This window comes from Myotis nattereri, assembly GCF_964212035.1.
Source record: "Myotis nattereri genome assembly, chromosome: 8".
NCBI classification, from domain to species: domain Eukaryota; kingdom Metazoa; phylum Chordata; class Mammalia; order Chiroptera; family Vespertilionidae; genus Myotis; species Myotis nattereri.
In genome coordinates, this window is record NC_138083.1 from 8,028,135 (window position 1) to 8,044,029 (window position 15,895).

Genomic DNA, 15,895 nt, shown 5'->3' on the forward strand with positions numbered 1-15,895 from the left:
ACCATAATTACTAGCGGTAACTCACTGTAGTAGCCTTAATTTTGATCCCAAGGTTGAGAGGGAAAAGGAATCAGAGCAAGACTTGGAACAAAAAGCGAAGGGATTGCTGTGGGTGTGCAGTGGTCATGGGACTGGGGGAAAGGCTGAACGTCAGCCGAGAACGAGGAAAAGCAGGACAGAAAGTGTTGCCAGAGGCAAGCAGTCCTGCAGGCGGAGGGAGGGGGAAGGGCAGCTTCGCCCGAGGGCGCAGGGAAAGGGGCTGCAGGACAGGTACTGGCCAAGGAGCGAGAGGCAAAGGATAAAAGCTGCAGAAACAGGGCGAAAGCATGAAGAGCGAAAGCTACAGGAATCGAAATGTTTCCTAACAGCTGTTTGGGTTGTTTCAATCTGCTTGGTCACTTCTGAAGTGTCTTGATCCTTGGTCCCATTTTGATTCCTTGTTGTGGTTCTTCAAACATACGCCTCTCCTCTGCATCTGATAATCAGTCTTCCCAAGTCTGACTGGTTTCTAGCTTCTACTGATTCTCATCACAGTGCTGTTTCTCCAGCTGTTCATGGATTGTGGCCTCGTGATTCTTAGAGCTTTATCAGGAGGCTTGAGGCCTGGGGTTCAATGTGTTCTTCCAGAGAATCTGTGCTGGCTTCTGTCAGGTACCTGAGGCCACTGCCAACTAGGGTTGCCTAAAATTCCTGGCTTGTGTTTCTCCCAGTCACACAGGTCGTGTGAATTGTTCCAGCCTTTTTGGACCAACAGCTTGTGGACATGATTTTCCGAGAAGACCCTGCCCTGTGCCAACTCCACACCCCTCCCTGCAAACCTAGGCACGTGCAGAGTCTCAGGGAACCCTCCTTCTCCCAGGCAGGGTTTTTGTCAAGTTCTCCCTTTCGCTGAGGGGGCACCTTTTGGGTTCTGGGCTTTCTTTCTGGGTCTTGATCAAAGTTCCCACCCTGTGAAAATTCAGCTCAGAAATTAGGCTAGGAGGGATTAATAAATGTCCTTGGTGTAACTGACAGGTAGCTGTCCTGTTAACTTCCTGGATTTATGCATTCTGGTTGTTTTTGCCCCAGGAATCCCTTATTTTCTTGCTAGCTCAGCTATCTATTTATAGCTTAAAAATAAACTCTGTCCAGGTTTGTTCCAAAAAAGTTCTCAGAGCATCTGCCTGCCATATTTTCAGGGACATGTCTCCCCCTCAAAGTACATGCCTTCCCTCTCCCCATCTGTTTATGTCATAGAGGCCTGGCGCACGAGATGCATGCATGGGTAGGGTCCCTATTCCTGGCCAGTGATCAGGGCTGATCAGGTTCCCCGCCTCCTCCTTCCCTCACTCCCTCAGCGCCCCCCCACCACCACCCACTGCTGGTCTCCCACCGTGTTCTGCGCCGCCCCCAGTGGTCAGTGCGTGTCATAGTGAGTGATCGAACTCCCGTTCTCCACGAATTCCCAAGGGGACACTTTGCATGTTAGCCTTTTATATAACTAGAGGCCCAGTGCACGAAAGTTCGTGCACTCGAGGGGGGTGGGGTGGGCAGGAGTCCCTCAGCCCACCTGTGCCCTCTCGCAGTCCAGGACCGCTTGGGGGATGTCCACCTGCTGGCTTAGGCCCACTTCCTGTGAGAGGGATGTCTGACTGCCTAAGCCAGGAGTCAGACATCACTCTCACAGTCCAGGGGCCCTTGCTCCTTACCGCCCGCCTGCTTGCTGCTCCTTACTATTGGGCTTGCTGCTCCTTAGAGCTGCCTCAGAGGTGGGAGAGGCTCCTGCCACTGCCGCTGCGCTTGCCCGGCTTCTGGTTGAGTGACGCTCCCCCTGTGGGAGTGCACTGACCACCAGGGGGCAGCTCCTGCATTGACCCCTGGTGGTCAGTGTGTGTCATAGCAACCGGTTGTTCTGCTGTTTGGTCAATTTGCATATTACTCTTTTATTATATAGGATTATATAGAATAATTGAAGATGTGTTTATAAAAGAAGCTTCCCTGACTCAAGTGCACGCTGAGGATGGTTCTGATGAAGCTCTTTCATCACAGAAAAGGAAGCTGAGGTCTTGAAGAGGAAAGGCTGCCTTCCTGTCTATCTCCCCTCCTTCCCCAGGCTACCCTCCTACCTAGCACGTCACACACCCCCACCCCTTGAACAAGGGAAACCAATGCTTAAGGCAAAAGGCAGGTTTTTCTGAATGACCTAAATGAATGGAACTATACCCAAGTTTTTAAATTCATAGAGTAGAAGAGCAAAGATACACAGCTAAAGGTGATTAAACTACAAAAACCTGACTTCCAGAACAAAGCATTAAAGTGTGAAAAGTAACAATTGAGTCATAATTACAAAAACATTTAAAGCAAGCAAGCTCCAAAACAATGAACTAACTTTAAATTATCATTATATACAAAAAGTTTATTTTAGAAATCACATATCTTTAAAAAATAACATAGTTTTAAATTCTTATCCTGACTGGGTATTATTCACCATTTGAATGCCAGGGTGGTGTGGTACAATTAATTATGTGCAGATACCAAGTTCATGAAATACTCATGGCATTTATACCAGTTCAAAACATTAAGGTAATTTTTTAAAGAAAAAAATAACAAAACCCTATGTTAGAAAGTTCATTTTGGAAACACACAAAAGTATCTTGATCTTGTAAACAGAAGTCCTGAAACTACAGATCCCATTGCTGAGACTATTCCAAAAACTGGAAAAAGTAGGTATTAGTATCTTAATGCACGAACAGTTAAAGGATCCAGCGGGGCTTACATGCAGAGTATAGAGTGGGCATCCCAGGGCGTGTGCCAGAGCAGAACAATGCGGAAATGCCAACCTCTCCTTTAGTTTCACAGGTTGGAAGAAAAAGAAAAGCCAGGAAAAGAAGTGGGAAGCCATGTTTGATAATTTTTTTGATAGAACTGGTTATCTTTGTTCCTAGTCAACTGGTTTCTTTTAATCTTACAAAAGCAGCACCCTTTGATGTCCTAGTTCAAATACCAGGGAATCAGGACATAAAATAAGTTTACTCACTATGCAGCACAAAATATAGGTCTTTGTAAACCTGAACAAAAAGCTGTGATTTAACTCGTTAAGAATGCTTAAAATCGTTTTATAAAGAATTAAAATGATCCTTAAGGATGATGACTAAAGCAGAATTTTTATGCAATCATCATCATATTTTAAAATCCCTGTAACATAAGATAATTACATTACTCTATTTCACACTTTTTACCTAATGTTCCCAGGTTATATTTTTAGGTGCTCCCACCCAGATCATGAGGTATATGTATTTGGGGATAAATATAAACCAAAGATATCTTAGTGAGGGGAGTTTGGGTTCTTTGACCCAGTTAGAGCTCAACACAAAGAAATATTGTCACCTTCTAAAAAAATTTCAAGAAAAAGAAAACTTGTATCAGTCAGTTAATTGCAAATATATTCTGAGAACACAGTTGCCTTGTGTGTCCACGATGAGTAGTTAAGGTTCAGGCTGAAAAATAAGATTTAAAGTTACAGAAGAACAAAGCCAATCAATATTAGCCATTCATGAAGACAAGCAACACCTGAGGGCAGTGGTGGGACCACCTAATTCCGATTAGCTGGGATATAATCTCCAAATCTATGCTTCCCATCAAATGGCGTCATTTGATGGGAAGTGCATTTACTGAAGACGAGCACTGCAGGTATGAAAGGTAATGTGGGAGGTCTGATGAAAGATGCTCCTGTAATCTTCAGGAAAACTGGCCGTTGATGTTACTGAAGTGAAAATGTGTAACAGTAAAGTTGCAGGTCTGAGCTTTATTATTAGGATGTCCTTTCAGAGAACTGATTCTCTGAAGTGGTTTAATAGGGCACGAAACTCGATTCTCAAGGTATGCCTCCTCATCGGTCAAAATGCATTTGGAAAGGAAAACACAGAGAGGATGTGGAACAGGCACAGAAGATGACAAAAGAGCCCAATGAGAATTCCTCAGGACAGATCCACACGAGATCTGGAAAGCACTTTAATACTCTACCCTTCTTCAAAAGATCAAGTTCAGAGAAATGGCAAGTCCTGTATTTACAAAACCGATGAAAATCACTGTAATAATCAGTGAGTGCAGAGCAGGGGTCTGCGTTTCCCACTTTTTCCACCATGATTCCACATCAAGGTAAAAAAGGACCCTTTGTACAAAATCCAAGAAGGATGTAGAGGTGGCAGCCCGACTGCCAAAGATGGTACCACGACTTTCTACTGAGGCTGGTGATGGGACACATGGGAGGGAGGGGCAGGGTCCTCTAGAAAAGAACCCTATTTAAGGCGGGGGGGTTCTAGTCTGTGGTTGACCTCCGGTACCAGAACCTGGCCCTGAAGTCATCGCTGCAGGTCATGAAGCCGGGGTTGGTGGGCGAGTGCACGATGCAGCGCACGATGTTGTTGTGGCCCAGGGACAGCAGGTTTCGGCGCTCAGCTGTGCGTGAGTCCCAGCAGCACAGGCTGATGGTCCTCTCGTCTGGCAGCAGCACGTAGTCCTCTGTATGGTTGAAGACAGCCTGTGTCCGGTGCACCTGCCGCCCGCTCAAGCCAGCACCTGCGCACAGACCAAGAGGTTAAAGGCCAGGTAGCTTTACAAGTTCACACCTTAGACCCTCACTCTGACTGTTCTACTTTGGCTATTAATCCCATAGATGTAAAAAGAGCATTTGAAAATTGCTAAAGTATTACACATCTATTGTGCAATTTTGGGAACTCTAAAGTATGAAAAAGAGAATCAGTTCTGGGCCCAATCCCTTAGACAACTGCTAACTGTGATGCACGCAGAGGTATAGAAACCTTTTAAGAAACAATACAAAACTGGTGCCACATCATATACGTCTTTTCTATCATAGTTTAAACCAACTTTCTGTTGGGTACATTTTCCATCATTTTTACTGTCTGCAAATGTTTCTACCCCATCGTTTAGAAACATCATTACTTAGTTCTTTTCCTGCTAGGCATTTAGTCCGTATCCAATGGTAAGCAACGTGGTGATAAACGTTCTTTGTTCAGAGCACATTACTTCCTTAGAATTAAATTCCTAGGACTAGAATTACTGGGATGTAGGAACATCTACTCTCCAAAAGAAAGCATTATACTGTTTTATGACCATGAAAAAAATATAGTTTGTTTAAACTACTATATAAAGTATAAAAAATAAAAACTGCCTGATAATTTTACACCCATAGTCAATATTTTGATGATTATCCTTCCCATATATCTGTGTTGTACTCATTTGAAATTACGTAAGCCAGAGCATATATCATATGCTGTTTTTATTCCACAGTCAGTAGTGCAGACCATATAAAAAGGGAACATAGGGTAATGAATAACAATACAAACTTTGGTGTCTGAGCTGGAGTCAACACTTGTTAGCGATGTGACCTTGAACAAATTACTTCACCCCATCTTAATTCTCTTGTTTCATGGGGATTATTAAAGCAGCACCCCAACACTGCTGTGGGGATCAAATGAGGGAGAACCTGTTCAACAACTGTTCCTACACAATTTACTCGGGCTTCTGGTGGACATTCATGCTGCCTCTAACTTTCCACCACTCCAGACAATGCTGGGGGGACATCTTCATTTGTGCCTGCACATGCTGCTCAATGGTCTTTTTAGGTTGAATTTCTAAGAGTGAGTATAATGGGTCAAAAGATGCAGGGTCGGGCAAAAGTGGGTTTACAATTTTAAGTACAATAATTATTATTTATTGTTATTTTTCATATGAACCATTGTAAACCTACTTTTGCCTCACCCTGTGTATTTATTTAAAATTTTGTTATGTGACACCAATTGCCCTTCAGAAATATTTTACTAATTAATACTCGTAACAATGTATTTATTGAAATGTTTATCAATATTAGATAATACCAACCTTTTAAATTCCTGAAATCTGATGAGCACAAAATAATACTTCCCTTTTCATTTCTTAGTTTTTCAGTGAGGTTGGTCATTTATCTTTTCTGTGTTCACTGACCAATGTCTGACATGTGTCTATTATATATGCTATGATTATTTCCCCTCTAATCCAGCATTTTACGTTTAACCGGCAGTTTATTTGCTTATAACCTAAACATTGTCAGTTTGAGAAGAAATACACTATGATATATAGATCTTGCCATTTAAATTCTAGGTTTCTTTATTTTTTACCCTCGGTAAAAATTTATCCAAGAAACAGGATACATATATATTTTAAAACATGAACCATCAGAGAGTAAAATAGAAAATTAAGCGTGATTTAAGTTTTGGTGCTCCTTGATTTTTCCTTTTCTTTTTTTAATTCCTTAAAGACGTAGTAGAATAAAAGGATCACTGGCTCTGAATCTCTTTGAGATAACCAGTGATGAAATAAAAAAAACAAACAAAAACCCACACTCTCACACAAGGTCAGGTTACCCATCCCTGCCCTGCCCGCAAGGTAAAAAATAAACTTGTATTAGATGACAATTGATTTTTTAAAAATCCAAGTAGAGAAAGAAGCAATCATTTTTAACTGAAATCCTTCTGTTTTCTGATTACTGTTCAACTTGCTACTGCTTAGCAAAAAGCAACATTTCCATAGTGTTCATCTCAAATCTTATTGCTTTACAACTGTGGTATACCATCCTTTAAAAAAAAAAGATGAAGCAGTCAATCCAGCAATTAATTTGACATGGCTTTCATTGAAAAAGGAAGGGAGAAGAGGGTGGTAGAAAAGAAAAAAACAATAGACAAAAGGTAATTTAAACATACAAAGATTTTCTTAAAAAAAAAAAAATTAAAAAAAAGAGAAAGTTATTTTCAACAAAAGGGAAAAAAGCACTGAAAGCCCATGAGTCAAAGCCATAGCCAAAACCATGTTCTATCTTACTAGTTTTCTTTTTTTGTCCCCCCTTTTTTTCCTTTTCTTTTTTAAAATAAAATCTCTCCGAAACCACCATCACTTTTAATCCTCCCCAGATTGGGCTTCGTCTTCGGGCCCTTCATCCCCAGACTTCTCGGGCGGAGGGCTTTCCGGCTCCTCGTTTCTTTGGGAGAAGGAGTCTTTTCCTTTGATACCTTTGAAGCTGTGGGGCGACCCACTTTCCATTTGCCTTTCACAGGACTTGGCGTCACTGTAGCCTTTAGCCTGGGTTTGGGCATTTTCTTTTCTTCTCTCTCAGGTTTGGACTTCTTAACCCTCTTTTTGTTTTTCTTTTTTGAACTGCCATAGTCACTATCATCATTGTCTTCCATTAGAAAATCTTCGTCGCTGCCGGAATCTTTCTCCTGGAACTGTGGTGCCTCATCCTCTTCTTCTGGTTCTTCTCCGCTGCCCACATCTTCCAGGAGCATCTCTCTCTGTTTAGAAGCTGCTTTAGAGGCTGCCTGCCGCTGCTGGCGCACATTTTTACGATCTTCCTTTTCGTCCTCACTGTCCTCTGCTGAGTGAGAATCATCCTGCTTAGTCTTCCCATCTTTTCCTTCTGAGTCTTCACTATCTTCCTGTGAATTCTTTCCAGACCGCCTTTTATTTTTAGCTTCTCGTGGAGATGATCGCATTTTCTTAGCTGGAGGACCGGATCTCTTCCGTAATCTTCATCAGCATCATCAGAGTCCTGAAACTGAATAATCAACGGCCTTCCCATTTCTGACAGGCCGAGACACGTTCGCTGTTGAATCAGGACTGAGTTGAGAAGCCAAAGACCAGGTGACCACCCCCACCTCAACCCCACGTGCTCTGCGCCCCACCCCCGCAACTTTGGCCGAGGGGGCCGATACCACAGAACCCCGAGCTGCTGGCTTCTCAAACAACGCCGCTTCTCGGTTCAGAGGCCTGCAATCAGACCAAGCCCCCGTACCTCCGTCTCTTCCTTAATTTTGTTTACAGTGTTTTCAATTAACTTTTAACATCAAAACTTCTACTGTTTAATTGGTACTTTTCTCTTTTCCTTCATTATTTTAAGACTAGAGGCCCAATGCATGAAATTCATGCAAGAGTAGGCCTTCCTTCCCCCAGCTGCTGGCACCGGCTTCCGTTGCAGCCCTGGCTTTGTCCAGAAGGTTATCTGGAAGGACACCTGGTCTAATTAGCATATTACTCTTTTATTATTATAGATAATTCTAACTAAACATCTAACTAAACATCTGGAAACATCTAAATTTGCTGACACAAAGGGTCTTAACCTGTGAAATAGGAAAACTGAAATTTGCATATAAATTCAGTACAACCTTATCTAAAATCAACTCCCAACTGCCCAACAAAACCAACCATAAAACATTTCAAACATTCATTAAAAAAAATCCAAATATAATAAATTCTTGTCAGCAGTCTGGTGTATCGTCTCAAGAGGGAGGAGGTTTTTCCATTTTTTAAGATTTTTAAAATTGATTTCAGAGAGGAAGGGAGAGGGAGAGACAGAAACATCAATAATGACAGAGAATCATGGATCGGCTGCCTCCTGCATGCCCCTTACTGAGGATTGAGCCCCCAACCTGGGCATGTGCCCTGACCGGGAATCGAACCGTGACCTCCTGGTTCATAGGTTGACACTCAATCACTGAGCCACGCCGGCCGGGCGGTTTTCCCATTTTACTTGATCACTTTTATACATCCCTTTTGCAGCACACACAGTCTTTTCATAGCAATAATCCAATATTTTTCAAACAAGCTTCATACAAAAGTGCTCAAAGAAGTCACCAAGAACTACAATAAAAAATGACTTTTCCCAACACTTGCTATACCAGAAGCCAGAAAGACAGCAGGAAGGAAACTCAGGTTTCAAGGCACTAAAACTGCAGTAGGCTATGCCGCTCCCTAGTGGCCAAGATCTCACCAACTCTTCAATTTTCTCTGCAACACTATCTTAACACCATAGCAGAGCCCCTTTCAAAACAGTTTTGGGAGCTTTTAGGTTAGAGTCATGCAATTTCAGCACATGACACAGCATATCACAGAGGAGGAAACTAGCTGAAGTTTACTGGAGGTTTTCTATCACACAACAGCCTTTGCTTCTACAGGAACAGAAGAATGAGACACAATATTTTAACAACACTCACTATAAATAGCTAGACTTGAACAGACTACTGTGAAAGGATAAATTTAAATCTCATCACAGAGCTCACAGCCACAACTGTTACCAATTAGAGGCCTACATGAATTAATGAGAAGCAGAAGAACAATTTTTTCTGTCTGAAGCACCCACTTTCTATCTAGGTTCAATTCAGAACACTTGTGGTCTCCCTTGGGGGCTACCTCTGCTCGCTCAGGAATGGGCCAAGATCTTCCCTCTCAGCCTTCCTTGTCCTAATGTGTACACTTATGGGGGCTTTTCTCTGGACTGCAGAGAAGAGGACAGGCAGTCAGCCTGCAAACAGACCACCAGTTCTCAAATGCTACCTGCATGGAATCAGATCTAGTTAAGCTATTATGTATTGAGAAAAGCAAAGGTAAGAAACTAGGGCTCTATTTCCAGCTCTGCCTCTTACTAACTGTAGGGTTAGCTAAACGATTTGGTCCTACCTAGTTTAAGCCTTTGTTTCCCTTATCTAAAATGAGTTCTCGGAACTGTAAAATGATATACACAAGTTTTCAGTAATATCAATTTCTCACATACCTGTGAATCTGACCAGCGTTCGTCCTGTTGATATTTCCCAAAGTTTAGCTATAGAGTCTTTTCCACTTGAAAGAATGTATTTAGAATTTTTGGAAAAGATGGCAGAACAAACTTCAGCACCGTCATGTGCCTTCTCGAAAGTTGTGATGCACCGATTCGAGACGCCATCCCACAACTTGATGCAGCCGTCCTTGCTACCAGTTACGTACATGTTGGCACTAGGGTTGTAATTAACAGAACATATGGCATCGGTGTGTTGATCTTGAGGATTGCAAGAGACAAAACATTGAAATGTGTTGATATCATAGAGCCGAAGAGTAGGATGCTGAGTCCCCACAAGTATAAAGTCTCCGGAAGGGTGAAAAGAGATGGAGCGTAACATTTCAGCTTCCTGTTAGGACAGAGACATGAACGTTAAATGACCAACTGTGGGACAATTATTTCCAGAGGAAATGTGGACAATATTTGATGATGCAAAGAATCCATTAAACAATGGATCAGGTATGAGAAAGAACAAAGTACTTTAAGGTACCAAATGTGACTTCCAGCAAATACCTGACAGTATTAACTGAGTAACTTATTACCATAAGTGACTTTAATGAACTGTTTGTTTTCAAACGGATCTGCAACCTTTAGAGTGAAATGGACTCTGAATCCTTATTGCATGAACTGGACTCATAGCAGTGCCAACCCACCAGAGGATGTGGGTGCATGACAACACGTGAACCATGTGCCACCTGTGGCATACATCCTTCTTACTATACTCTCATTTCATGTATGATCACTGAGACTACTTCTAAAAAGAGAATAGCCACACGACAGCTCACTGTATTTAAGAAAAAACATAAAGCTCTTCCCAAACATTCCTAACCTGAATGTACTTGAAGGCTCTTTTTGCCGAGGGTTTGGAATAATCAAATAACTTAAGGGTGTAATCCCTTGAACCAGAGGCAAGGATCTGTTCCGTTGGGTGGAAAGCAAGACATGTGACTTCGTCCACGTGGTCATAAAGAGTCCGGATCACCGGGTGGTTTTCCATATTCTGTTGTGCAGTCTCATTCATCATAACCTAGACCAGTAAGATAAGGAGATAAGCAAAGTGTGAAATCAGTCTAACTCACAGTGCACTCTGCTACTATGCTCAGTAAAGCTGGTTTAAACCACTCTCCCCTTCTCCCGTGAAGGAACAAAGGCAAACAGTAACAGTGTTACAGGATTTTACCTCTATTGGCATGGCACTTTTGGCCAACATTCTTTCTGTGTCGAGGATCTTTATGGAGGCGTCAGCAGACCCAGTAGCTATTAGCTGCCCATCTCTACTATAGGTAGCTACTCGGCATGGTCCTTTATGGGATGTGACATAGCAGGTTTCATACTCTGAAGCCTCTGGGGACATGGTCTGGACATCTGCATCAAACTCCAGGTCAATGCCCGTGCCTGGGGCAACTGTATCTGAACGACCAATTGCATACTGAACTGCAGTATCATCGTTTTCCATTCCTGAAAGGAATACAAATTAAGGGCATGAAAAGTATTATTTTAAAGGCCAAGACAGGCCCTGGCTGAGTAGCTCAGTTTGTTAGTGTTGCCCAATATGCCAAGGTTGCGGGTTCAATCCCCCATCAGGGCACATACAAGCATCAACCAATGAATGCATAAATAAGTGAAACAACAAATCAATGGTTCTCTCTCCCTAAAAAGTGAGGCCAAGACAAAGTTTGGGATCTGAACTGGGAAAGATGTTTGCCATATCAACTTACTACTTCTTGGAGGTGCATGACACTTAATACTTTCCGAAACTAGGCACACTGACCAGGATGCATGCAGTGACTACACTGTAAGGGAACACAGGCTGTAGAAGGCCAGGCTTCAGTAAGTAGTCACCTCTGCTGATTTTTGCCTCCAAACTGTTCTATGTAACTACAACTACGGAAACAAAAAGCAGTTCTGTAGTTAAACTGTTCATTTTTCCTACTCCAGCTTGTATCGTTAGTGCTGAGATCTGTTAATATAAACTCTGAAGCTCATTAAGTCAGATATATTAACACTAGTGAAACATTTGAAAGAATGTTATTTAAATAAACTGAAGTTTATCAAGAATGTGTTTTAAATTTAAAAAGCTCCACACATCATATAAACAATGTTTATTAGCATAGGAAAAATTAAAAATGCAGATGAACAAAAATATAAAAAAGGATCCTATTTCACCCAGAGATGATTACTGTTAACATGGCCGTATAAATTCTTCTGGACCCTTCTCCATGCATAAAGTTGTTTCACTTCTTAAAACAAAAATTCTCACAACTGGCACTGCCAGGTCAGAGGGTATAAACAGGTTTGATAATTCTGTATTTCACTGAGTGTTTTCTGTGACCCAAGCAAGCACCAGCACATACTAATGAACAAGAAAAGGTCCTGATCTTTGAGGAGCTTGCCATTTTTGTTGTTGGGAGAGGTATAGGTTGTGTGGGAAACAACCCAAAACACTAAAGAAAACTTCAGACAGTACTTGTGCTAGGAAGGAAATGGGACTGTGTGTTAGATTAAGAGCATGTGTGTGTGTGTGTGTGTTGGCGGGGGGGGGGGGGGGGGGGGGGATGGGGATAATAGTGAGGTTGTTTTAGAAAAGGTGAGAAGGAGTCTGGGATGACAATGTGAGTTGAGACTTGAAGAGTCAATAATCTAATGACTGAAGGGTCCAGATAATTTGTATAAAGATCCTGAGGCTAGAACCAGCTCCAAGTCTTCATAACCTGGACTATGCTATCTCCTTCAGTATCCAGCACTGTACTTGACATGTACTAACACTAGAGAAGTGGAAATAATCTTGAAAAATTCTGATGGGTGAGAACATCTGAAACCTTGTCAAGGGATCAATGAACTGCATTCACAGCTACCTAATTTGATGAGATGCAGGAGCTGCTCTGAGGGTGCACAAACAGACTGAGGCTTGATTTCATTGATGAGGCCATTAGCAATGCTGATGAAGCCATCATAGAGCAGCTGGCTAATGATCAACTTGTAAAGCTGCTGGCGGTCCTTCAGGCCCACTTTGGTTCTGTACATCGTGGAGAAGAGGAAAACAATTTCCCTGCCAGCTGCAAAAAGAGAAAAAGGGTGGATGGTGAAGAAGAGAGGCACCAGTAAATCACAGAAGCAACACAGAAATTGGATCTGACTTGCAGGGCTCAAATCCCAGCTCTGCTACCTTCCCTGCCTTATCTTTGGTCAATGACTCGTTTGCCTGAGATCAGGTTCCTCAGCTGTTATATGTTCAGACACTACTGTTTCCACTAGCTGAGTGTATGTTTACTAGTATCAGATATGTTCAGTCTTAATACATGTTTTGAAGTAACTGAGGTTGTTAAATTATTTATTTAGACTAGAGGCCCAGTGCACAAAAATTTGTGCGGGGGGGTGGGGGGGGGAGGGGATCCCTCAGCCCGGCCTGTGCCCTCTCGCAGTCTGGGACCCCTCGGGAGATAACGACCTGCTGGCTTAGGCCAGCTCCCGGGTGGCAGAGGGCAGGCCCAATCCCTAGGTGCAGCACCTGGTCGGGCTCAGAGCAGGGCCGATTGGGGAGTTGGGGGAGCCGCCCCCTGTCATGCACAGAGCAGGGAGGATCTGGAGGTTGCGATGCCACCCCTAGTCATGCTCAGGGTACGGCTGATTGGGGGGTTGGGGCACTGCCCAGTCACACTCAAGGCAGGGTTGATAGGGAAGTTGCGGCGCCACCCCCTGTCACACACAGAGCAGGGTTGATCAGGGGGTTGGGGAGCTCCCCCCTGTCACGCACAGAGTAGGGCCAATAGGGGAGTTGGGGCACCGCTCCCTGTCACACACAGAGCAGGGCGGATCAGGGGGTTGGGGCGCTGCCCCCTGTCATGCACAGAGCAGGGCCCATCAGCGGGGTTGGGGCACCGCCCCTCGTCACACACAGAGCAGGGCGGATCACGGGGTTGGGGCGCCGCCACTCTCACACTCAGGGCAGGGCCTATGGGGAGGTTATGGCTCTACCCCGTCACACAGAGCAGGGCCCGTGGGGGGTGGGGGTGGGTTTGGGGCGCCACCCTCTATCACCCACAGAGCAGGGTCAATCAGGGGGTTGGGGCACTGCACCCTGTCACACACAGAGCAGGGCCGATCAGGGGGTTAGGGCGCTGCACCCTGTCACACACAGAGCCGCAGGGCGATCAGGGGCTTTGGGTGCAGCCCCCTGTCACGCTGATCCCGGTGCCGGGAGGCCTCGCGGCTCCGCTAATCCCAGTGCCAGTGCCGGGAGGCATATTACCCTTTTACTATATAGAATAGAGGCCTGGTGCATGGGTGGGGGCTGGCTGGTTTGCCCTGAAGGGTGTCCTGGATCAGGGTGGGGGTCCCGCTTGGGTGCCTGGCCAGCCTGGGTGAGGGGATGATGGCTGTTTGCAGCTGGTCACACACCCTTCAGGGTGGGAGTCCCCACTGGGGTGCCTGGCCAGTCTGGCTGAGGGGCTGAGGGCTGTTTTCAGGCTGACGGGTGACTGAAGCTCCCAACCGCTCCTTTTTCTTTTTTTATTCTGGGCCAGCTTTAGCTCTGAGGCCTAGGCTGCTGAAAACAGGTTTCTGGCCTTTGTTTACCATCTGTATTTGATACAATGTTGTGGTCCGGCTGGCTGAAGCCGGGCTGAGTAAAGAAGGTTTCTGGGGTTTTGTTTATCTTCTATATTTGCAACATAGTTGCTTAGAGTTGCAGCTGAGAGGTCGGCAAGTCAGGCGGGGAACGTTGGAGTCCTCCTTCACTGAAGCAAGCAAGCCTCATGTTAGTTTCAAGCTGCCTGGCTGCCTGCGGCCATCTTGGCTGACAGTTAATTTGCATATCACCCTGATTAGCCAATGGGAAGGGTAGCAGTTGTATGCCAATTACCATGTTTCTCTTTTATTAGATAGGATAGGATAAGTCAAGATATGAGGGCAAAACACCTACTGTGCTATGAAAACTTAATCAAGCCGAATGCTTTGGAAAGAGTCAAACGTGAATTGCTTAACAAAATATTGGCAAATAACATGGCCAAAACAACAGGAAAGGAGGGAGGCAAAACTTGAAGGATTGGGCACTTAGGCAGATTTACAGATGTCCAAGTGCTCCAGGCACTAGTTATGAGACTTGCTATATACTCTACACACATCGGGTAGGCAACGTATGCGCATTACTTCACTAAATCCTCACCCAATCCTCTTTAGGAGATGGGCCACCTGAAGCCCGGAGAGGTCTAACTCACCCAGGTTCACACAGCCTGTAAATGGCAAAGCCTGGGTTCTAACCCAGGCTACTGGGCCCCGGAGCCCGAGTCCTTAATGCGTTGCTGTACTGATGGGTGTTATAACAGCAGCGACATCCACTGAGCACTCGCCAGACACCGTGCTGCGCACTTTATAAGGCAGCATTTGCTCACTGCATAAGTTCACTCAGTGGACGTAGTAAGTACATGTGGAAGCAAATGCATGTAATTCTATGCTTGCGGAGACAACTCCAGGACACAACAGAGAGGACGAAACTAAGTCAAAGAGGTTAGGAAACCCACTGAAAGTGACATGTGGCTGAGGAACTCGTCCAAGATGAAAGTGGCCGCCAGGACTGTCCACGCGGGAGCCCAGAACTTAACCGCTCCTCCATCCCAGGAGCATTATGGGATGCAGAGAGAGCTTAAAAAGAAGAGGCCGAGCTGCGTTCTCAGCGCATAGAGCGCGGGCTCGCGGGGCTAGTGAGCGCCTAATCGCAACCCCGATTTGCAGGTGAGGACGCCGAAGCCCGAGAACAGAAGAACCCAACCAGGACCGGTTGGGCGCGGGGCTGGAAGAAGGACCGGGAGGGCGGAGAGGGCCCCTCGCTGTGCGCTCCGCTCCCACCCGGCAGAGGTGAACTAGGGTTGGAGGAAGGGAGCGAGGCCCTTGAAGAGGAAGAAGCAGGCCCAGCCTGGCAAGTCAGCGCGCACTCCTCCCGCTCACATGCTCCCGTTCCCCTCCTTCCGTGGTCCCCTAGAGCCCCCCGCCCGCCCGCTCCAGCCGCCCTGCGCACATCCCGGGCCCCAGGTACCCGCGAGTCCAGCTCCCGGTCTCCCGCTCCTCTGCAAAAATGGAGGCACGACTCCGGCTCGATCGCCCGCTCCGCGCGCACACTCACTGCGCACGCGAAAGGCCGCCGCGCCGAGCGCTGCGCGGTCGATCGGCCCACTCGGCCCCGCCCGTCTCGCCATCTTGCTTACTGGCACCTCCGAGAGGTTCGTTCACTTCCTCCGACTTTATCTCCTACGCGACAACACAGACGCCAAGAGGCTT

The 15,895-nt window shown here is 45.3% G+C and overlaps 1 protein-coding gene across 2 annotated transcripts; it reads right to left on the reverse strand.

Annotated features, from left to right (window-relative positions):
• Nucleotides 1-2,375: 2,375 nt before the first annotated feature.
• Nucleotides 2,376-15,751, reverse strand: CSTF1 (cleavage stimulation factor subunit 1). Of its 2 annotated transcripts, none has more exons than XM_081097747.1 (6): nt 15,654-15,751; nt 12,478-12,678; nt 10,803-11,080; nt 10,452-10,649; nt 9,581-9,971; nt 2,376-4,557 (listed from the first exon to the last, which is right to left on the reverse strand). In XM_081097747.1, exons 2-6 carry the CDS (start codon nt 12,644-12,646, stop codon nt 4,298-4,300), a joined length of 1,296 nt encoding a protein of 431 aa, XP_080953873.1. In that variant the 5' UTR covers nt 12,647-12,678; nt 15,654-15,751; the 3' UTR covers nt 2,376-4,297. The 2 variants fall into 2 exon arrangements, with proteins under 2 accessions (XP_080953873.1, XP_080953872.1); XM_081097746.1 differs by lacking the exon at nt 2,376-4,557 and adding an exon at nt 6,123-7,614 and having other exon boundaries at nt 15,654-15,739.
• Between the last annotated feature and the right edge of the window lie 144 nt (nt 15,752-15,895).

Coding starts and splice junctions, on each gene's coding strand:
- CSTF1 (XM_081097746.1), bottom strand. CDS start 12,646: ATGTACAGAACCAAAGTGGGCCTGAAGGACCGCCAGCAGCTTTACAAG. Junction 9,972..10,451: donor GAGCCTTCAAGTACATTCAG/GTTAGGAATGTT, acceptor CTGTCCTAACAG/GAAGCTGAAATGTTACGCTC. Junction 7,615..9,580: donor AACGCTGGTCAGATTCACAG/GTATGTGAGAAA, acceptor TCGGCCTGTCAG/AAATGGGAAGGCCGTTGATT.